General features: G+C 39.8%; 1 protein-coding gene and 1 long non-coding RNA gene across 5 annotated transcripts in view; one reads left to right on the forward strand and one right to left on the reverse strand.

Annotated features, from left to right (window-relative positions):
- Positions 1-995: 995 nt before the first annotated feature.
- Positions 996-23,938, forward strand: LOC134564348 (uncharacterized). The gene is made up of 5 exons (XR_010083527.1): positions 996-10,273; positions 11,935-12,134; positions 19,069-19,174; positions 19,855-20,082; positions 22,990-23,938. It is a non-coding gene; the product is annotated as an uncharacterized LOC134564348 (long non-coding RNA).
- MTMR12 (myotubularin related protein 12) overlaps positions 15,571-23,938 on the reverse strand; it is a 32,692-nt gene continuing 24,324 nt past the window's right edge. For all 4 annotated transcript variants that reach the window (XM_063423152.1, XM_063423151.1, XM_063423154.1 and 1 more), the window contains 5 exons: positions 22,288-22,358; positions 21,143-21,315; positions 20,286-20,453; positions 19,309-19,470; positions 15,571-18,309 (listed from right to left, as the gene is read on the reverse strand). In XM_063423152.1, coding sequence (XP_063279222.1) covers positions 17,734-18,309; positions 19,309-19,470; positions 20,286-20,453; positions 21,143-21,315; positions 22,288-22,358 — 1,150 coding nt within the window. In that variant the 3' untranslated portion in view covers positions 15,571-17,733. The remainder of the gene's footprint in view (positions 18,310-19,308; positions 19,471-20,285; positions 20,454-21,142; positions 21,316-22,287; positions 22,359-23,938) is intronic.

A 23,938-nucleotide genomic window follows, 5' to 3' on the forward strand; every position in this document is an offset into this window, starting at 1 on the left:
CAAGACACATAAATACAAATATATGTGAAATATGTATTTAATTTTATGTAAATAAAAAATGTGAATAAGTAGAGGGTTGGTTTTAGTGAGGAGTTTGTTTGGTGTTTTAATTTGTTTCGTTTGTTTGTATGTTTAACTGGACTCAGTTTACCAAGAGCTCTGAGTCACTCTGGAAGTGACTTTAGCTTTCATTATTTTCCACACTCCTAGTTCTTGCATCCCTTGCCATTGTGACTCGAGTGACAGTTTGGTGCAGCATAAGAAAGAATAGCAGATGGACAATCCTGATCCCCAGAGGATCTGGATCACTCACACATGTGTTCGCTGATTATTCCTTTTCTGGTTTTTGAGGCCTGCTGATTATTCAGAGTCCACTTACTGTGTGACTGATTCTGATTATATTTTTTTAATCTTTCTAGGTTTTTTGTTAATTAAAATGTCCTACTGTATCAGCTCAAATGCCAAACCAAAGCTGAAGGATATGGCATCACTGTTATTTTTATCAAATTAACATTTGCTCAAAGAGATACTACAATAGCACTACAAGATGTGTTTCCTGGAAATGTCATTTCTGAGTTGTAATTAAACTTGAACATTTATTAATTTAGTCCTATCTAAGCAACTTGGATATTTTCCTGAGGATTACAGTCCAGATGACAGGCATGTAATTAACCTGAGTCATTCTCTTTGCCTTCTTTTAACAGAGTCACTGTAGTAGCTTTCTTCCTGTTCTTTGGAGCTCCCAAGGTTTATTGAGAGTCATGTTTAGAGATCAAAAGTGGTTCCAGAAAGCTATTTCAAAAACCAGTATTCAAGCTATCCTGGCTTACTGATACAAATTACTTAGCTGTAGTGATGCTGTTTAAATTTTTTTAAAGTACTGTTACTGGGAAGGATTTAGTCTTTGTCAAGTCTGATAATATTTACCTATTTTCCCAGAATTCAAAGCTCTTTGTTGAATACATTTTCTGACAGGACTGGTAATAATTCTTACATTTCACTTTAGTAGTATCATTGGTGTAATTTGCCTTGTACCTACATTCAATTCACATTCAAGCACAACTTACATTTTCTCTAATTCCTATCTTAAAGCAATTTTATCATCTCCATTTTTATCAATAGAATGCACTGTTTGGGCTGTTACAATTATTTTGATTTTCCCACTAGATTACTGTGGCATTTAAGGACATTTTCATTTTGTCGGATTGCATTTAAAAAGTTAACTAACGGAATGCCCATTATCAGCTCATTATTTTTTCGGGCTTTTTTTTTCTGTTTGTTTGTTTGTTTGTTTGTTTGGGGTTTTTTTGGAGTTTTTGGAGGGGTTTTTGGAGTTTTTTGGATCCTTTCCTGAAGCGCCTCAAATTCATCATTTGCTTCATCATTACTTTCAGTATTGTAAAAATCAGTCTTTAAAACAGTTGCTGATTATGTTATTGATTTGCCCCCTTTTCTGTATTTTGTTACAAAAACAAACAAATTAGGTTCACTTATAGATTAATAACTTCTTGTTGATCAGTTTCATTTTTGTTATGATGATTTGTCCAGTGAAGTTCCTTAACAGTCACTTTTTTGACTTAGAAACTTGGGTGTTTGCACAAGTTGAAAAGTGTGCAATTCTTCATTATTAATTTCAGTTCCGACTCATTACCCAATGAACATAAACGAAGAAGTTCAGTGTGAGTCAAATTAAGAACACATATACTTGATGTTTGAGCAAATTAATTTTTTTTTACACCTATGCAACACTGATATACAAAACCAAAATCTGAATGAGAAGGATAGTAAACAAGAGCTGTTTCAGCACATGATTTTGTTGTTCTTGATCATTTCTATACAGCAGAAAACTGGTGTGCCAGAGACAATCACTCTCTGGATACCTATCTAGGAATCCTTTGTCACAACCTTCATAACTGCAATTTATTTTACAGTGCCAAGCAGTATTTGAAAAATATTTCTGAGTCCTGCATGACTTTATTGGTAGTTCAGATGGCTGTAGCGCCAGACATTGCAATGTGTGGTTGACACTGTTTGGGTTGTCACTGGGCATCTTCTTGGGTACAGACTCCCTTTCCTCCCCCATCCCAGTGCCAGTGCTATCCAGAGAGCTGAGGCCCCAATTCTTCAAAACACTCTGTTAAGAAGTAAGAACACAAAAGCATAGACTGTGGCCTATAAATAGTTTTGTTCATCTTGCAGTAGATTGACCTTGTAATGCATCCTAGTTTACTCTTAAGCCCATCTCTGGCAGAATGCAGTAGTCTCCTGAAGGATATTTTAGCTAGGATATTTTAAATTGCTGCTAGCCAACTGGGAGTTTGAAATAAAAGGGAAAAGAGCAAAGGGTTTTCATTTTTCATGAATCTGAAAGTCTTTCTTTCTGTTGTGCTAGTTGCAGTTGCCATGGTTTACTTCTCGATGGGAGCAGGGATTGCCTTAGTGATGTCATCAGGAAAAGTGAGTGGCAGACTGATTGCAAGTGTGTGTTGGGACAGCAGGTCAGGAAAAAAGTAACACCATCATCACAAGATACAGGTAGACAGATTTTCTCCTGAAGAACAGTTAGATTAATAGGATGTGCATGTTTTGAAGCTGCCAACAAGAAAACAGGAGTTGTTTTCCAGAAGAAGGCTGCTGGCTCTGTTATGGCTCCACCATCCAGCAGTTTCACCAGTCAAGCTTGTTTACATTCCTGCCTGTGTCCTCCATTCCCTCCCAGTGAAAGTTTGACACTCCCAATTAGGCCACTAAAAACAAGTGTCAGGTGGAGCCATCGCCTGAATCCCTGTGAGGATCTGACTTAAAAACAACAGTCAAGAAAAAGGCCATGTTCCCCTCTATGGTTTCAGGGATCTGTTGACAGGGCAGTCTCAGATATAGGCACAGGATTGTTGCTGAAGGAGCACTGTGCTGGAGTACGAAGTATGGAAACCCAGGGACCAGGACCAAATTATGACAGGAGTTCCTTAAGGCCAAAATGTCTTCAATACCATGCTGATTACAGACATGCTACTTGAGTGCTAGACTAGACATTAATGCCAGCAAAGAATTGGAAACAAACTTGTGAGATTCTTTCTGTCCAATATTATCAGCATGATCTCCAAGGATTTTCACTGCCAAGATGCTGAAATGTACAGAGTGATGAAAGAAGAAGATCAGAGATAAGAGATCAGACAAAGTCAGTGGGCTTGTGTGTGATACCGTATGTGGGAAGAAACCTGAGTCGATGATCAGCTGACCGTAGATGTTGTGTCTGGTACACAGCAATCATATAATATTGTCTCTTTCAGTTTCAGCTGCACCTGTTTTACTCATGCTGTTGTTTGGGTTACTAAATAAATCCTTCAGTAGCCAGTGCAGAACAGCTGAGTTTTTCTTCTTGGTTTTAGGAAAGCATTTTCCAACACTAACAGCAAAATATTCTAAGTAAAAAAAACCACTTACTGATGACTCTTTCTAGCTGTACAACAAATTCTCATTTGGCTCTTAATGCCCTACTGTGTGGACATTGTTTAAATTGTCAATTTATAAAGTCAAAATTTGCCAATGTACCTTTTTCAATAGACATTTTTTAAGCTTCTCCCTTAGGATAATTCAAGGACAGTATTCTAGGCTTCTCAAAATATGTGTATTTAATTATTACTTTCAGCAGCATAAATTCCAGTGTTTAATACTGAGCTCATAAAATCAGATGCAGCCACTTAGTAATAAAATTTATCTTCAAAGGACTTTGAGTTAAGAACCACCACATGCTGCTTTTAAGTTTTGTATCTACAAATACAATAAATTGTGGATTTTTAGAAAAAGAGTAACTGGCATTTTAAGAGGAGCAAATGCAGACATGAGAAAGTGCTGTGCACATTTGTTCATTTAAAAAGCTTTTTTTTCATTTTGTATATTTCCAGATACTCTCATTTTCTTATCTCCAGGAGAGTTCAAATTAATGTAGTTCCTGAAATCTTTGAATTGTAATAGCATCTTCCTCCTTGTTTCTGAGTGAAATTCTTCAGCAGCAAGGATCTCTACTGGTTATTTTAATATTACAATTACAGTACTGAAATCATAAGGACAAAATTGTCAGTTAAGGTGCTGTTTGTAATTGAGATGTCTTTTCATTTCTGCACAGGGGTCCTGTTCAACCAGCATTCCTAGGAAAAATATGCAGTTTCCTTGAAAGAAGTTTATTATGCATTTTCTTGAAAGATGTTAAAAATGAGTCATATGAAACCTTTACCAAAACTGTCCTTAGTATTTTGGCAAAATTTAAAACATTTATTGCAGTGAATTTTTGACAAGTTCAGCTTTCAAAAGTCTTTACTTCACGTCGTAATGTAACAAATGCTTCACTATCTGTTCCTTGTAACATATAAAAATACTCATCAACTGATTAAAAAATACATCAAGCCAGATGGCGCAAAGAAAATGTTTCCAGAGAGTTGTAATTTACAAGATAAATAGTGATTAGAGCAGCATTCATGTTGTCTAAATAGAGAGTACTTGTGTGTGTTCAGAGTGTGTGTAGAATAAATGTTGAATACTCTTGGTACGTTTACACCCTCTCGTTATGACCAAAGACCATGCAGAGAGAATCAAATAATGAGTAGTAATTTCAGAACTGTAAATATGAGGCAAACAGAGCTATAGGGTCAGTGAAGAAGAAGAGAACAGATTCTAGGAACTAGTAGTCACATTAACTCAGAAAAGGTGTGTGAGCAGTGGGGGAAATGGAGTAAAAATCTAGAAGCATTTGATAGTGGCCGTCTCTGAGCCTCTGTAATAATTGCAAGGGAGATAAAGCTGCATTTCCAAGTTACCTTGCTCCTGAGGAATCAGCCAAGTGCATTGCACTCTCCGTGTTGCTCCTGGCAGAGGTGGCACACTCTGCTTATGTGGGGTGATTTGTACTCCTGATGGCAGACAGGAGGTTGTGATCACAGGGAATGCCAGAAGGTTTTTAACTCTGGCACAGATGTCAATACCTTCCATAGAACCTTCTACCCAGGGAGCAAAAAACTCTGATAAACATTTGTAGATTAAATATACCAATGTTTCTGGAAGCACGTGAAATTAGTTTGCTGAAAACATGGAAGTATATGATCCAAGTAAAGTCCTAGGGAGAACCCTGTCTCACCCTCTTGCTGTGAACTGCCTTGTATGGTTGGCGTGACAATGGGAGAAAATTTCAGAAGGTGATTTTTGGAGGAGATATATTTGCCCTCAGCCGGGGAAGTTCAGAAGTGAGACTCAGCATCCACGGCACTGGCACGTTTCTGTGTTGACCTGTAATCCAGTTGCCTCTGCTGACTGCAAGGCAGAGAGCTTCAGAATATTGTCCTGTGAACTGATCCCCAAAGGACTAAAACAAATCAAACATGGATTGATATTTTGGGGCGTTAATTCTGCACTGGATCATATCTGTGAAAAAACTTCTATCTTCTGTACTGTAAAATGATATTATTGTTATATGTATTGTTATATATTGTTATGTTATTGTATGTGGTGGCTTTTTAAGCGATTTCACTGGCAAGCACTTCACCATCTATGCAAGTATATAAATCTCCTGCAAAAGTGCTGCTATTCAAACAGAAATCTCTTCACAGGGAATCTCGAAAGACTTTTTAAAGTGAATATATACTGCAGAGCACATTCCTAATTAAAATTGGCATGATAATTTGAATGGTTGGGACAAAGGTTGTTTAGGACGTTAACCACATAATAGAGATTGATGAGCATTTTAGCACTGTTTCTAAGGTTAGCCAGTTATTAAAAATTTATTGTTGTCCAGTCGAATAAGTACATTTTCATAAGTCTTGATTACATTTAAGTGTTCATTAATGAACTACAAATGTGTAAGGACTCCTGCTATGTACTAATATAGCACCAGACATAAGGCTACATGTATAGAACTAAGTAAAGATCACAGAACACAGAATATTCTGTGTTGGAAGAGATCCACAAGGATCATGAAGTGGATGGCTCATATGGAGATCAACCCCACAACTTTGGCATTATTAGCACCATGCTCTAACCAGCTGAGCTCACCTCAGTGTTGAGAAGTACAATATTTAACGATGAGACACAGAGCAAGGTGATTCTAGAATGTCTCCTGTCTTTAGAAGCAGTGTTTGTAGCTATCACAGTGAATTCAAACAGAGCAGAAACCTGACTAGTAGTCAGGGATTGTCAGAGAACTCAGGAAAAAAAAAAATTGCCATCTGCCTTGCACCTCCATAGAATGCTCATGTTTCTGCCTTTTAGTGTATTTTTTCTCTCCCTGAAGGCTGGATTGAGGAAGAAGATGGGGAATTTGAATCTTCACTGTTGAAGGCAAAGAAAGGTAAAACAACACCAGAAATACATGACAGAGCTGGAAAGGTTACAGGACTCTTTTTCAGGGGATGCTGGTATGGGGAAGGAGAACTCCCTATCCAGAAGCCTCACTGGTTGCAGAGTGAACTGGCAGCTTGATGCATTTCCCTGCATGCCCAGACATGCAGCAGCTCACGTGTCAGTGAGCCTGACAAAAACAATGTTGAAAAACTTGGCAAGAGAATGGTTCCCCAAAACTCTTTTCTGTATCTGGAAGGAAAAGGAAAGGAAGTGTGAAAAAGCACTTGCATCACTTGTTCGGTTTGGTGCACTGATGTCTCACTGAGAGCCACTTACTTCTGCATTATTGTATTTCTTTTTTTCTAAAGGTACGAAGTTCTTACAAATGTCACGTTATTTTGGCCTGAAGAAGCTTTCCTTTCCTCTTGAATCTACTGACATTAAAACTCCAAGCCAGAACAATCTGTCTGCCTCAGAGCCTCAGGCTTATAGCAGTAGCAGTGTGTGGCGGGTGACCCTCAGATCACATTCCTGTGTGGCTTCAGAACTGGCTGCACAACACAGCCTCCCAAAAAACTGCCTCCCACAGCTCCTGGGGGCAGTGGGATGCTCACAGCAATAAACTATGTCAGTGAAACCAGAATGAGACCTTCATGGCTCAAAGGACTTCCCCAGGGAGAAGAGAGGGAAAAGGATTAGCAGCTAAATTATCACTGGTTGCAAATTAAGATGGAAGTTGGGAACAAAATCTTAGTGGAGAAACTCAGCTGATAACTGGTAATAAAAATACATCCAGCAGCCTAGAAAGGTGGCCCTGGTGGTGGTGCAGGAACCTCTAAACAACAGGGATGTGTCTGTGAGGGAGGCCCTTGGCTGCAGCAGAGGAACTAAAAGTGCTGCACAGTGTATCAGTGTTTTCACCTGCATAGACAGTATATGAGACCTCTGCCTCGTTTCCACCTTTGCAAGAAAAAAATATATATCTCTTTCTTCTTTTGCTGGGGTACAACAAATGACATCTATGCATTCCATATTTAACACAGAATATGTCACACTGATGAGTCAGCCATCTGCATCAAGGTGTCCTACTTTGGTATGTTTGGCCTTTTCTCACTAAGTGTTTTCTCTAATATTTACTTAGGTACCAGCTTAATTCTCTTTGCCAAGGGATAAAACAGTGGCTTTAATTAACAGCTATTTACCACACAGTTAAGCCCTTTAGAAAGAAAATTTTAAAAAACCTCAACCCAAGGAACAAATGCAGAAGAGAACAAATGCATGAGCAGAAGACACAAGGTTTTATTGGCCTTAATGCTAAAAACGCATCTGTGGCTGAAACCACAGGTGATCTCTCACTGCTCAGAGCAGGAGAGCAGGACCAGGTATGGTGCCAAAGCAAAGAAAGCACTACTTATTCTGGAAGCATGGTCCCACTGAAACATAGCTCTGCAAAAAACCCCCAAAACTAAACAATCCCAAAACCAAATTAGGACTTTCCCTTTTCCTTAAATCAAATGTGATCGGTTTCCCTCACTGCAAAATCAGCCTGGAACTGGAGAACCATCTTGGCCCTTTACCATCAGTCGTAAACATCCTTCAGCCAAAATCAAAGCATTACTTACATCTGCATGACCCCAAGGTTATAAATTTGCCTCAGATATGAATGTCACGTTTAAATATGTGTTTGTTCATCATTATTAATACAAGGCTAATACAAAGTGCTAAGTGTTTCTGACATCCTGTTTTGTAACAGGAGCTATTTCTCTCTTCTGTGCTTTGCAAGGCCATGTTGCTCTTAGCTATACTACTGCATCAGAAGTAAAACTTCAGTAAATGATTTTTATGAAGGTGTGCTTCAAGCTGACACTTCATTTTGCAGTGACTTCATTTTGCCATTAACAGCAGAAAATATGGCATAAAATATGAAGGACCAAGACTGTTTAGGGAAGAATGTGACATTTTTACAACTTTCCATTGGCATGTTTGTTTTGAAAGATGATGTTGCACAGAAATTACTCTAAAATTTGAAAACACATAGGCAGATAAAACTATTTCAAAGTAGACTTTTTACTGTGGCTCTTTAGCACAGCTGACAAAAAATATCAAGGTTCCTAATTGTGCTTCATCTGCCGGTTTCCCTTCCATGGGAAGTAGTCTTTCTTGATCTGGGCAGCTGGCCAGCTTAGTGTCCAATAGGTTACTCCAGTTAGGAATAAAGCATCTTTGGTGCAGTTTGGTTTATTTACAAAAATGTAAGAAGCCCTGCTGCTTTGAATCCAGGATAAATCAAACAGCTGGGGACAGCTTCTTTAACACAGCTCTTTAAGCCAGCACCTGACCCAAGCACCAGTTTGCAAGGCTCCTCCACTGCCAGTTCTCCACAGAGCAATTCTTCACTTCATCTCCTCACTGCCATCAAATACATCTCAAAAATCTGATGGACCTGGCCCACCAAAGTGGCCAATGAGTGGTGGCACAGCTGCTCCCCGCCCCATGTGAGACAGACTGCTTAGACTGCCATAGCTCAGCGGTGAGGATTTGGTGGTGGCCAGCCACACTGACAAACTCGGTCATTAATGCAAAGTGTACCTTCTCCTAGCAGGCCCAGGGAGACATTCAGGAGGCTTGGGAGATATGAACCAGTGGGTAACTCTCACTAAACAAGATCATCCTGCAAGTGTGGCTGCCTGGGTGGCCCCTACTGGCAGATCAATAATTAACCATATTGAACAAAGGCTAATAGGGACACATGAAACACATTGTCAACACCTTTTAAACTCAGCCATACCTAAAGGGACTGAAAATCCTGCTGCAAAGGCTTTCCAAAAGCTCACACAGTCGAAGAGATGCTGTTAAAGGGTGCAGTTGTGTTTGGGTGTTTGTGGTGGGTTGGCCTTGGCCGGAGAGCAGGTGCCTGCCAAGGCCACTCTGTAACTTCCCTCCTCAACAGGGCAGATCATAAAAGGCTCATGGGTTGGGATAAGGACAGGGAGAGGTGACTTACCAGGTACCACCACGAATGAAACACACTTGACTTCAGGTGTTAATTTAATTTACTGCCAATTAAATCAGTGTAGATTAATGAGAAGAATGAATCTTAAAAACACCTTCTCCTTTGGGGCACGAGGAGAACATGGCCCTCTCTTTTCCCTTGCTCAGCTTCATTCATGGTTTCCCTACCTCAACTCCCCTTATGGCACAAGGGTACAGTGAACTGAGGATGCAATCAGTTCATCACATATTGTCCTTGCTGCTCCTTCCTCCTGGGGAGGACTCCTCACACTTCTCCACTGCTCCTGTGTGGGGCTCCTTCTAGTCCCCCATGGACTTCTGTGAGGGTTGGTCCAAAGACCCTTCGTTTGCCTCCCAGTCACCACAGGATAAGGGGGGAAAGAGGGCTGAGACCACAGCCAGAGTCCTGCAGGAGTGCTCACTAGCTCGTGGGAAGGACAATGGACCCGTCACGGGTGCCTGGGCTGTGTTTGCTGCTGGCCGAACTAGCTGTGCTGTACCTGTACCTGTATCCCCAACAGAGCAAGGAGACTTCACTGCTCACGAGATCTACCACCCCTCCTGGCAAGCTGCCCCTTGCCTTGAAAAGGACGATAAGAAGCCCCCACAACTTTACCACCTCTGAGGCCTCCCCGACGGAGAAGATAAGATCTATTTGCCCGTGCCATGAGGACTTTGTAGGTGGTCTATTGGCTCGGCATCACAAGGACTTGTGTCTTCTGTTTGTGACTGTAACCCCCTCTTTCTCTCTTTTCTCTTCTCTTCTCTTTCTCTCTTTCTCTCCTTTTTCCTCTATCGCACATTGATTGTGGGTATCAGTAAAAGATACATTGAGTTTTGGTTAAAACTGAGTTCTCTTTGCTGCTTTTTGCACTTTGAAATCAAAACGAACCATCACGACCATTAAACGGATCATGAAAACTTCTCCAAGGTAAGTCCTTCCTAGAGGCTGCAGTTCTTTATAGGATGTTCCAACATGGGTTCCCTCCACAGGGTGCAGTCCCTCAGGAACAGGCTGCTCCAGCATGGGCCCCTTGTGGGCTCACAAGTCCTGCCAAGGAACCTGCTGCAGTGTGGGCTGCTCTGTCCATGGGCCACAGGTCCTGCCAGGAGCCTGCTCCAGCACAGGCGTCCCATGGGCTCACAGCCTCCTTTGGGCATCCACCTGCTCCACTGTGGGATTTTCTGTGGGCTGCAGGTGGATCTCTGCTCCCTTGTGGAATTCCAGGGGCTGCAAGGACACAGCCAGCCAGCGTGTCTTTTCCTCCATCCATGGAAAGAGTTAATTCTTCTTTCCTCTCTTCAGTTCAAATGTATTAAAGAATTCCTTTTCAGTCCTATGGTTCAATTTACCATTTTCCAACTCTAGTTTGGCACGCTCAGGTGTTATTTTACTGACTAAATGTAATTTTTCAAAAGAAATTTCTTGGCAGCGAGCAGCCATTTACAATGCTCCTCTGACAAATGCAAAGATGTCAGTCAACCTTTCCCTCAGTGTGTTGCAGCTGGGGAGAAATTTGCCTTCTGAGGCTGGAACTGGAAGGCAGCAAATTGCATATTAATAACTGAGAGGAAAAACGCTCAAGGAGGAGAAGGATGTCCATCAGCCTAGACAAAATACAAGGAGGGCTATTACTACTTTAGTAAGACTCAAAGATTAGAAAAAAAGTTTATGTTCAATCATTTCCTGCTGCCTAAATCATTCTGTATCCTTGGTAATTGTATTTCAGCTGTTTCTAGCATTCATTATTGCCTGCAGAACTCCAGAGGTTTGCCATATTCATGCAGCCTCTACTTAATACCAAGCCATTGAGTAATGGCTTTACTATTACTGTATTTCATTTCACTAACTTGCCCTTTTTATCATCATTTCTGCCAGACAGCTATTCAGCTGCACTTTGAAACATAAAAAGGGCCTTTACTTTCAGAACAACATTAGATAGATAAATTTTCATGGAAAATTAATGAAAGTACTAGATTCTACACCTGAGAGAGATAATGGACAGATTACAGACAGAGCAGATAACCTGCATTAAATCAAAATACAAATGAGAAGTAAGTAAAACATGCTAAAGGAATGTGGGGGAGTAACCAATCAGCTCACCTGTGACTGAATGTACCAGGAATCCAAAACCACCTTCCGAGCAATGGCTGTTTTTAGATTACAAGTCAGAACATGATGTTGACTTTTCAGCAGCTGCCCTCAAGCACTGCTTACTCACAGCCCAGGCAGCATGATGGTATATTTCTTTGCCAGCCCAACCAAAGCACAGCCTAAGGAACTACAGGCCTGAAGAGCATCAGAACATGTTTGATGGCCAGAGACAGAGTTCACTGAGTTTGCTCATATTACTTACCTTCCTGCTGTGGCAAACAGGCCAGATTCAATACAACTGTACTTTAAATCATCCTGTAAGGCTCCTACAGGCAACCTCAAAACACAGCTGGTTTGGGTTCTGTATTTTTCTTCCCTGTCTTTTTGTTTTCCCTCAGAAGTGTTAAATAGTTGGAGTTGGCCATGCGTGCTATTTACAGCATTTCAGCTCACTGCACATTAGAGGTGGTTCTCAGGATCTACCTCTTTTTCAGCAGCACAGCAGCTGGAGAGTGAATTTTCCTGCACCTGTGGTTCCACCTTTTACCTCATCTGCTCCAGCTGGTGGCTGCCAAGCGAGAGGAGTATCCTCAAACAATCTGCTCCTGCATCCCCACAGGGTAATTTGTATCAACAAGCTGATCTGATGGAAAGCTAATCCACAAGAGCAAAACACCAATTTTCATGAAATCAGCAGGTAAGCAGCAATAGTATGAGGGCACCGCTGGGCCATGATTAGCAGGACTCCCTCTAGCAGCTCCCTGCATTTGCTGCACATTAGCTGTAATCCAATCTCAAACCTGCTGGGAGCACAGACCATCGTTCTGCTGTCATTTGTGCAGGCACCATCACAGCAAAGTGCTGAATCTACAGGAGATATGCTACATCAGAAAACACGTTTTGGGATTATCACTCTGATTTTATTTGATGCAGTTTTTGTTTGTGAAAGAGTACTGTGTAGGAGGAGTTTTCTCACGCTAAATAACAGCAAAAACAACAACAACACTTCCAGAATAACTGTGCTCTGTATTTGCAGGCAAGTAAGAGACCTTGTACTTTGAGAACTTTTTAAGTCATCTATGGTACTTCTCATCTGGCTTTCAAATATTCCCACCACCTGTTGCAACAGGAGAAACTAAGTACAGCTTATACGGCAGGTATAAAACCAGTCTTTTCCAAAGTTAAATGAACTGCCATCAGAAAAGCAAGAAATATTTTCTAATGGTGAATCCACAGTGGAAAGTCTGGGATGGCAAACTGGAAAATACAGGAAGTGACTTGTAGGATACAAACTGGGTTCATGTGTATAGTAACTCAAGGAAGGTGGTGAGGAATATCCTGTTCTGATTTATGAATTGGGGTCAGAGTCAGAGTGGAAATATATTCTTGCACCACCAAAACATGATGCAATGAGCACTTACACCCTCTACATAAAATTAGCATCTCTGTCATCACATTCATGCATAAACATACTTTCAATTAATGTCTCTAAAACAAAAGGAAATTAGTCCCACTGATTGCAAAGTGAGCCCATGGTGTTCTGACTTTTAAAGGTCTTAAGAAGACTTGAAGGTTTACACTCTATTAGCAAAACCATACATTAGTTCTAGTAGTGTTAGCTGTTCTTAATTGGAAATTTTCCTCAGATAGTAACAACAATAAGGTTTGTAAATTTCAGAACTCATAGAAATATCAGCTGATTTCCAGGAAATTCAGTGGTTCCATAGACTGAATTCTGGCTCCTGCCAGGTAACGAAAATCTTATTTCAGGACCCAGAAACAGACAAAATGCAAGATTTCTGAAAAGTTGTTTTAAGAGAAAACTGATACCTGACTTGACTGTAAATGACCAGATTTCTCTTATTTGAGAGCATTGCTTTTAGTCTGAGAAGTGCAGATTTGGATCATGCCTGAGCTGCAGGTACAGAGGTCTTTCCATTGCGTTCTCCTACCCTGATTTCATTACTAATGACACAGGGCATCTAATCAATGTCCTGTCCACCCACCTGCTTTGAAAACCAGTAAATAATTTTGATGATATTTGACAAAAAATGATTTCAGAAGGGGCTAGATTCCAACAGGCAATCTGGAGGCTTGGAATCATGGCCAGGCCATGCCAAGTCGTGAGCCTTTACCTGGTCTCCCAAGAACCAAGTCACAGAATTTGAGTTGTCTAGCAAGTCAGCAGCAGTGACAAACCTATAAACTGCTGGAACACCACATGACTTAGGAACAGGGAGGAGATGGATGGAGACCGAAGATGTTCTGGCATGAGCAAGGGCAGGAAATGCCAGAAGAAAGGACAAAATTGAGTGGTATGGCCAGACAAGCCAAGGCCACAGTAAATCAGTCTTCCTAGATCTGATGTTCACAACATAAATTTACAAATGCATTGCCTAGGCACGTCTTATTCACCTGCTTTAAGCATCAAGAGATAACATTAAGGTAAGTGCCTATTTAATTTTGCTGGGTTGCCACATGAAAACTAGGGAAACCAAATGCTTGCTGAAGCAGAGTAACACGCTGCAATTGAGCACCAGCATTTGCCGTTCTACACGACTCTAAACCATGGCAGCACTGAGCATCCACTGCCCATCCAAACTTGCCAAGATAGTAGCAGTCCTCTCTTACATCTTTCTCAGCCTCTGCAGCACATTTAAAGCCATGACCTCAGTCAAACCTAACTCCCCAAGAGAGGGAGTCCTCTGGGGCTCAGAACTGTGTGTAAATGTCTATCCATGTTCTTTTAACAAAGACTGAAGAACCCCATTGCTACTTCCTTTGTACTCAATATTGTGGTGTCCTCTCCACAGAATTCTCTGCAGCTCAAGTATCAGCTCTCCTTATCTGCTATGTCCAGTCCTCTCCAAGTTAATTCCGTTATCTTACCAAGTTCTGCCATCCTGCAAATGCTGGCAAAAAGCATTTGTCACGTTGACTCCATTACAAACCAAAAAAAAGATGCAAGACCCTAAGAAGGGCTTTGCTCTTTCCACTCCTTGCACCTCCCCAGTTCACACAGGAAGAGCATGTATAGTTCTGTACACAAAAATGCTCTTTTCAGACTCAGCTAAATTCATTACTCAAATCTCCTTCCTATCCCAGAAAACGAAGTCCTTCACACAATTTTTAAATAAGAGTTTTATGCAAAACCAAGCTCTTTGTGAAGGAGCACCCAGCCATAAATATTGCATGAGGTCTGCAGGTAGTTTAGAATGAAAGTGACGTGTGCTGTGACAGAATTAATCCATTGTAAGAAATCATCAGGAGAATGTATTCACCTACCTCTGGGAGAAGTTATGCTTCCATGCTTCAAGCACAAATGGAAAAAGCTTTAGCTGGAGCAAAAGTTCAGGAGGGCAAGCTGCTGCAAGCACCTTAATGAAGTACATGTTTGCATTCCATTACGCTGCACATCAATAGCTGAACCTTTTCAATAGTGAATACAGTCTTAAATCAAAGCCAAGTGGTCAAAGTACAATTGCCGGTCTTTGCCAGGTGTGGGTGAGGCAGAGGTACACCTTGTGGTACAACGTGACCCACAGCTACTGCTGTGCAGGGCTTCAGAAACAAAGCTGGCAAGTCTTGTAATATTCATGGGGTTTTAACATGTGATTTGCACTAGTGCTGCCTTTGACCAGGGGCTAGCAATTTGAAGTGTCTTGAAAAAACTGGAATTTTTAAATCCACTCCACAGCTTACTGTGGCTAACTCAGTCCATCTCAAACACACATCTGGTTTGAGAAACACCCTTCTGTGGCAATTTCAAATTGCTTAGTGTAAAAATGCAAGAACAAATTTCACCCTGGACATGAGGAAAGTACATGGCTATGACAGAAACAAACACTGTTTAATAATCCCACCAACACAGACACTCAGCAGACAATTTCTAGATGACCTTTAACTTCCCACGGCCATCCTACTTCAGTGCCCTGAACTGTCCTCAGCTGCACTGGTAGCATCTCTCCAGAAATACAGCAAGATCAAAGCTGCACAGCTTTCCCAAAACAGTCTGTAAAAATCAGGATATAATCAGAAAAGCCTTGCCATTGCAGATTGTCAAGTCTGCTGTGATTTAGTGCATCACTTGCAAAGTGGACCTTAAACATACATTCTTATTTCAGGACAAAGAGTTCAAAGTGTATTTTATTGACACTCTTCAAACAGCCTGTTAGAAGTAACAGTGTTTAACAAAAATTTAACAAAAAGAAGGAAAAAAGAAGATAAAAACCTGTAAAACTGCTAACTTGCATTCAGTGTTAAAACTTGGAGGTATAAACAGAAGCCTGGAGTAAAAATATGAAGTATATTTCCAATCCTTCAGTGCAGAAAACCAGCAACAATAGTATTTACTCTACATTAGAAGTGTTCCCATGTTCAATTCCAGATATATGCTTCTCTTCTATATATATTTCTGATAACTTACGTACAGATAAGATGTCCAACATCTGTTCTTTAATACAAATATGTAATCTTCATGACTGAAATATTACAACAGTTAGATCAAAGGTATAGAAAAATCATTTTAATATCTTTTCTTTAATGGCAGCGTTAAAAAACCCCACCCTTGAACCCAAATGACCTTAGAATGACAAGTATTTCTTCACCGTAATAATACACTGCTCATTCAACATGCAAAGTATTATTGCATACATGAGTCACATGAATTACAACTAAGTCTGAAGGAAATGTGCTGTACAGCCCATTCTAGCAAGTGGTAGCTGTAAAGATCATACGTATCACAGAAGAAAGCATAAGTACTAGTGTATTTTTAAATAAAATGCTACAAACTCAAGTATTGTCCTCGCACTAAGACTTTAAGGCAATTAAGAGCTGGGAAGCTTCATTTTGGCATAGCTGCGTCAAGCTCTCCCCTTTCCCAGTTATGAGAATTTATTTTTAGAGGGCCGCTGATGAATTGTTGCTATACATTAATACAACTCAGTATGAAGTGATAAGTCAGTAACAAAAGTTTAATATCCCCAGTTTCACTGAGCTGATCAAGCTTATGCAACAGTTTATCCACCAGCTTAGTTTTCCAGCATGGATTTCTAAATTGTTATGAGAACAGAGAAAATATTCAATATATAACCTCTCAGTGTAACCGATTTTATGACTTGAATCCCTTCTTGGGGTATTACAGAATTTAAGGGTTCAAACCAGCTCTAACAGTCAAATAATATTCAGCTTTACAAAGGATAATTATTTGCAGTAAAAATTTGTATAAACATACACACAGTAGATCCAAGTCAACAGGCATTTCTTTATGGCTTTTTTCACTGAGGTACTGTTATAACATCCAGCAACAGGACATTAAGTGTTCTACAAACACCACATTCATAAGCTGTACCACCAATTCATGACAAGTGGTAACAGACTGCAAATCCTGCTTTGCTGCAGGACTACAGGAAAAGTCTTCCCTGCTATGTGGAGAGTCTCAGTGCAAGCTACAGAAAGCCTTAAAGGCAACTGGCATCAATGGGGGAAAGTTAAAATGAAAGTCTCACTCCACTTAAACGGAGAAAAAATACTCAGGGCAAATTGAAATCTCATTCCTTAAAATTAAGAGCAAACTTAATATTCCAAGGCAGCAAGGGCATGTAGCACAGCAGCCATACATTAAGACTCAAAATGTGTCATTAAGCTCTTGCATCTGGCCCTTGAGCTAAGTGCATGCACAGGCTCAGAGCAGCCAACCTGTGACCGTGACACCACACAGAGTGACAGTGACAATGGGGAAGGGGGAAGTACGTCCCTTCTGTTGATCCAACAGCAGACAGAAAACCCCTGGTGACCACGAGTGTATTCCTCAACTGTCAAGAGCTGATTTGCGAGTGCACAGTTAGTTGTATCTTTCACTGTTTATGTGGGGGAGGAACTGCAAATCACAGTCCTCCACTCCCAGTACTCTTAGCAGAAGGGTAAAGAGATGTTCTGTTAAGATAGCATGATAGTTGCCATATGCATTTATCATTCCACCTTTACAGTAGAAAGTATTCTTTTGCTGTTTTTCTTTTTTTTAAACAGTGGCCATTTGGTCACTCTAGCCAAGACTCCCATTTTTATTACACCTATGCTAAAAATATGTTTCTGCAATAAATATTGTTAAAGTGAAATGGAAGTTCAAAACATGCTCAGTTAATTACAGCAAGTAATTCTTTCCAATCAAGGATTTTTAGCCCCACAAACCCATTAAACAGGTTGCAGATGCTCAAGTTCCTTATATGATGACACAGCACAACATTTAAAACTCAGTGCTTAGCCACATACAATTCATACTGTAATCTATATACATGTTATAACATATCCCCACTTAGATCAACAAATTCATCATCCCTCTTGACCAAGTCATCTTCATCTTCCAAGTCTTTCCAGGTGCTAGTGGGTAAGGCTGGTTTGACAGACTGTCTCTGAAGCAAAGCAAATGGAAACAAGGATGATAAACGGGCAGAATTTCTCAACATGGGAACAGAATGTATGTCTCCAGAAACAGCATGACTGTGTTCTTCATCCATTTTCACCTGCAAGCTTTGCACCTCCTCCATCAAGTCCAAAATCTTGGCAGCTGTAGCTATTGTTCCACCACCATGAAGCTGGGCCTCAGGAATCCATCGTAGGTAACGCTGTGCCCAGACTTTGATCTCGGGGCCATCGATGCGCGGCAACAGCAGACCGTGGTAGTCAACAGGCTTGCTATGCCAGCTATCATAAAACTCCCTTACGCTATTAGGGGGTTCATCTGCAGAATTTATGAACTTGCCAATTCTTTTGCCCAGAATGTTTTTAATTAAATGATCTGTTTCCTCCCTGAAAAATCCTCTCTTCGTGGAAGGCTTTGCCTGTGTCAGTGGCAAAGAAAGTTGCCGTTGATGCTTTAAGAGGAAAAAAAAGGGAAATACTCAGATAAATATTAATGGAATGGAACTTCAGAAAGCAGCTTTAAGAGGAAGAAAAACAAAGTTGTATTCAGAAACTTCTTATGAGCAATAGTCACTTGAACTATATAGAAAAGCAGTGTCTGTGTTTAAATTGTTAGTTTCCAATACATCAAGTACTTCACAGAGCAAACTGAGTATTGCCAGCCTCCTTTCCTGCACTAAACAAAAGTAACACTGATAAAGCAATTTTCTTTGAAAAAGCCAAACCCTTTGCTTTTATTCAAGTATTTGCAAAAACCCACTTAGTTTAGTTTAGTTTAGGCTAGTGAGAAATTAGAGAGCACTTTACTTAAAGGTTTTTGTCCAGTGGTCTCTCATTGCATCTCAGATTAATGCTGTAGATCACATTGGCAGTGTCTCACATGGGAGTGTTTTATACAGGACAGAATTTAACCAATGAATTGCAATTGAAAGAGGCTACTCCAAAAATTTTTCCCTGAGTTTGTGCTACATGCCAGTAATGAGGTGGTCCATTCACAATCCTCCATACTACAGACAAGTTTTTTTGCTGTTGTTGGTCCCCCTCCCACTCCAAGTGCACATATGCACTCCAGTTACACTCAAGACAAAATTAGGGAGGCAATCACAAACCTATGTATTTCAGTCAGGTACTCCATGGAACAACTAAATGAACTCCATTCAAACACACAACTGCAACTCATCTGAATATTAAATCTCATTATTTACCAATAGACTTGCACAGAAGTATGAAGAAAAAGAATCCCTAACTTCATGGCTATGAACTATAGAAGAGTTATTTACAACAGAGGTGGATGCAAACTGGGTTCTTAAGATCCAGGTGAGTCTGAGGTATACATGTATTTTGTCAGTTAAAGAAGTCTGCACCAATACTTTCACTGTGAGTACATTTGAAATAAGAGATGTGCAAAATATTTCTAGAATTAAAAAAAAATTTAGCCACACATATCTTACTTTGAACCGTGAAGTCTTCCGTTGACTTTTATCTGGTTTTGGTTTCTCTGCATAAAGAGGGTTGTTCAGAAAAGCCTGGGCCTTGGGGTCAAACTGCACAGCCCAGTCCCACACAGTAAGGAATCTGAAAGGACCACTTTGTGTCTTGAGGCTTTCTCCACTCTGCCAAAACAAACAGGTCACATTTAATACTGCTAGAAGGGAATTCTGACCAAGCCAACGTGAAAATAAGAAACTGGCTTTTCAGAAAAAAGGCCACAGAGATGCAACAACACTTGCGCTTTCTATGTGTTCAAAAACTGAACAACAGTGCAATTAGACTTTCACAGATGAAAATAAAGTTAAATATTCTCAGAAAAAAAGAAGTTTTGAAACTTGGGCAGGAAACAGACACTTGTATTCTTCCAACACAGGGGCCATGTTAGGATTCCAAACATCAAAAGTTATAACTGGAGTCATGCAGTGCTACTGGTCTAGATTTTGTGATCAACAATTTATTTGTACAAAAGACAGTAAACTTCACTTTTTCCTTTTGTCTCTGTGTAGCCTTGCAGAGGATACTCCTACTGCTCCTAGCTTCTTATGCTAGAGAAGAACATGAACCAAATATAAATCAACATTCAGGAGATGTTGATTTTGGAATACAACAGAATATACTACACAAGAATTTCATAGATAACTTATTCTGCTGGACAGCTGGATATTCCTTGCAGGTTAAGGAGCTCCAATTTCACCGAAGGGCATGAAACATGAAACTACAGCTACATATTAGAGGTAATGTATTCCCTCTGTCATCATAAACTCCTAAGTCCTGAACTTGACTCCTTATGGCCAAAATTGCACTCGTTCACCCTTCAAGGCTCTTCAATGAGTAAAGAAAAAGGTGCTGTGGGGAATTAGCATTTTTTGAGTGTTCCTTGTTTGTTGGTCAAACTCATTCTCCAACATACTGCATCCACAAAATACCAAACTCTTACCTTATTAGTGTCTCTTTGATGTTGAGAGTTGAAGAAGAAAGTGCTAAAAATAGGCACATAGAGGCTGTCTGACAAGACAGTTAAGTAAGTTTCTGTGAACTCAAATGCTGGAGGATACTGTTGTACCAGCTGCCAAACACAATTCAGCAAGAGCAGAAAAACAGGAGCCTAAGTAAAGAAGAAATATTTCATCAGTTTCAAAAACATTAAAATTGTTCCACCATGCAAACTACTTATTTCATAGTTTTTAGCGTCTCCAAATACAAATCTTAAGGCAAGAAGCCTGATTAACTACAGAACTGTGGCATGTATATTTGGCTGAAATCTGAAGAAATATTATCTGAGCTACCCTTGGCCAATTACTGACAGACAAGATGAGCACTTTCTACTCTGAATTTGAAAGTTGCCGCTATGCAGCCTTTTAAAGGTGGCTAAGCAAAACTAGTTTATAGCAATTCTTGATCAGAATTAGTCAGTTTACACCTATTACTTCCATTCAAATAGTGATCTGATCTAATCTCAAAGTAAGACAGTATAAAGTTGATCTCCAAATGTGACAGGAATAGGTAATTGAGTTATTTCTATGGATGTCACTATGTTAAACACAGTTTTCAAGGGCACAAGATACATGACTTTCAAAAGACTCCAAGACTGGGAAATTTTACGTTTGTTCTCTTTAATAATAAAGCCACTGCTGACTTCTAAACAGCAAAAATAGCGGCACTATACAAACATCAACCCATAAAACAAAACAAAAAGATCCTCAGAGTAAATGGAACTTCTGGACTAACAGCTAAATCCCTCCTCATGCTGCGTAAGCTTAGAAATATTAAGGAAAGCAATTTAAAAAATCATACCTCCTCTTTCTCACTTTTGTGTAAGTGGTTACAACGATCCAAAAAGCCATGTCCTCCAACCACCCATTCCTTCTGAATAAGGCTCTGAAACCCTGACTTTGTTCTGCTGTATGAATCCATCATCACTTGAACCAGACTTGAGATTACACAGCACAGATCAGTAGCACTCTCTTCTACAAAAGAGAACAGAAACCACGTTCTATACTGAGCCCTTCCTCAAACTTTGTGTAAGAAACCAAAGCACTGCCATGTTCATATAAACGAAATCGTATTTCAGGATCAGAGCAGCACAACCATTTTTGCAAGTCAGGAGAAGTTAATCCATGATTCCAAATTTAAGGTTAGTAACACACTTATCTTAGGAAAGTACTCTGACAATAAAACCCGCAAGCCCCAAACTTTACTTGCCTGTGCCCTTCAGTCTCCCACAAGCACACACTGCCTCTAAGCCCAGCTATTTGTCTTCACCCTTCCTATTCTCCATGCCTCTTTTCACAAGGTGGGAAACTGCCTCTTTATACATTATACATCCTTGAACTTTCCAAAAGGTGCCTGCAGAAAACACCTCTTTTCTGTGCTAGGTTTCTCAAATGGCATTATGTGTGAAAAACCCAACTGAATTACCAATCCAAGAGTCACTTAATGGTTAACTTTAGGTTTGGTTTTACATGTAGTTACTCAGTCCAGGAAAATAAACTGCTCAACATGTTTAAGTAAGCATATTCTTCCATGTATTTTTAACAAGGAACTTGCACAATATCCAGTGTGTATCTAGAAAACATAGAAGTTATTTTGCAAAGTTTTGCTATTACTGGTCCTTTGTGTAGATATGGTTCCCCTGCCCTTAAAGTACAGCAAAGGGTCTAGGAGACCTTAAATAAAATAAACTGGGGAAAAAGGAATGTTACCTCCTCTTTATGCAAGACTCTCCTGCCAATTTATCAGCAGCTTTTTCATCCATATCCTGGAACTGTGCTTAACTTTAACTACAGGAAGCATTTCCAGGAGTGTGAGAGATTTAGGTGTCTTACTGTGCTGTATGAATTTTAGCAACTCTCTACCATATTTATAAACGCACAGCTTAAGCTACTTCAAAATGAATTTAAACAAATCAATATACAGGACTATCTCATTAAAATTCTTACCTATGAGGAGAACATTTGTATGCTGTATTTCCAGACACTCAGCAACTTCTATTGCTTTCTTCAAGACTCTCCTGTTTTGGTACAGGAAAAGTTGAATGAAGTTTCTTATATTAGTTTCCCCTAGACACAGTTAGAATGCCATACTTGAAACTTGACTAGTTCTATAAAACACAAAACCCAAGCTCAGTTTGTGTAAATGAAGAACTGCTTAGCTTCAAGAACATTTTATTTGGCCATGTGTGCATTAACCATGCATTTTCAGTTGCTATGATACAATACTTTATTCTGGATCAACAGCAGCCATCACACACCAAAGTATTACAACTGCTAAGAACCAGATATTTATCCTGGAAAGAGTCAACATCACCACATTTATGTTCTAATGTACTACCTACTATATTTCTTCCAAAATCTGGTTTTAAGAGGCAGAGGGAAGGATGAGCAATCAGCTCTTGTAAACACTCAGACAAAAGTTATGCAGAGAACGTTATAACACAAGGAAGACTGAGTGGAATTAGAGATCCCATGAAACCAGATGTAACACTGTTGGTTTCTAGATCTAAATCTTCATAAAGTTAGTTATTTTTAGCAAAAGCCTGCACACAAATTAGGATTCTTGCAATATCTTAGATCACTAATAAAAGCTGACAGTTTATTTCTTCAGTGTGTTGTTGTCTGATTCTTCTTTGCTCTATCATCTAGAACATGTGACATTCCTACTAACTGCAAGAGCCAAGAACAGGCTGATCCAGGAACCGACTGGATCCAAGTATGGAAATGACCAGTCTCAAAACATGCTAAGGATAACCTAAGGAACATGGCCCAGCTTTTACTTTAAACTATGTGTGATCTTGGTTTTGTCAATGAATTTCTCAACATGGTCTTCACTAGAACCTTTCAACCACACACACACATTTAAATTTTGGATTAATGAGTTAATAACTATCAATACTTATTGATTGTTATTAAGACTAGATGGGACTGGAGCTGACTGAAGAAGCACCCCATGGTAATTCAGCTGATCACAGAATAAACTGACAGATAAAAGAACTAGCACAAAATAACACTAAAAACAAAACTCTTCAACATTACACTACAACAAGCCTTAAGTTAGCCAACATCATTCCAACACTTACTGTGGACTGCTGAAAGAAGAAAAGAGAATTTAAGGAACACTCAGCACAGTAGGGGGACAAAACTGAAAAGAAATGTCCTTTCATAAATCTTTGGTGGGCTAACGTCTGAACAGTACACTTCATCTCATCCTAAAGGACATTACAGAAGTAGAGACTACATAGAAGAATGGCAAGGCCAGTCAGAGACACAGAATAGTTTCATACAAGAAACAAACATGATTCTTGAGTTTGGAAAGAAGGTGACAGTGCAATGACTGAATCTGTATTTTTAACTGGCTCTCTGGAAGAGTTGTAATTGGAATGATCTGCTACTTCTCACATCCTTTAAAGTGGAAGGCTTTCTACACTGTTAGAAACACTGTCTCAAATCGCAGAAATAAGATATATAAATGGCACCATAAGCCTGTCTTTTTTTTTTCCTACTGACAGTAAAGAATGTAATTCAGTTTCAAGAAACTAGCTAGAAAACCCACTACAAATGCAATTACCAATGATTTGAAACACAGAAAGCTGAA

The sequence above is a fragment of the Prinia subflava genome, chromosome Z (assembly GCF_021018805.1).
Source record: "Prinia subflava isolate CZ2003 ecotype Zambia chromosome Z, Cam_Psub_1.2, whole genome shotgun sequence".
NCBI lineage: Eukaryota > Metazoa > Chordata > Aves > Passeriformes > Cisticolidae > Prinia > Prinia subflava.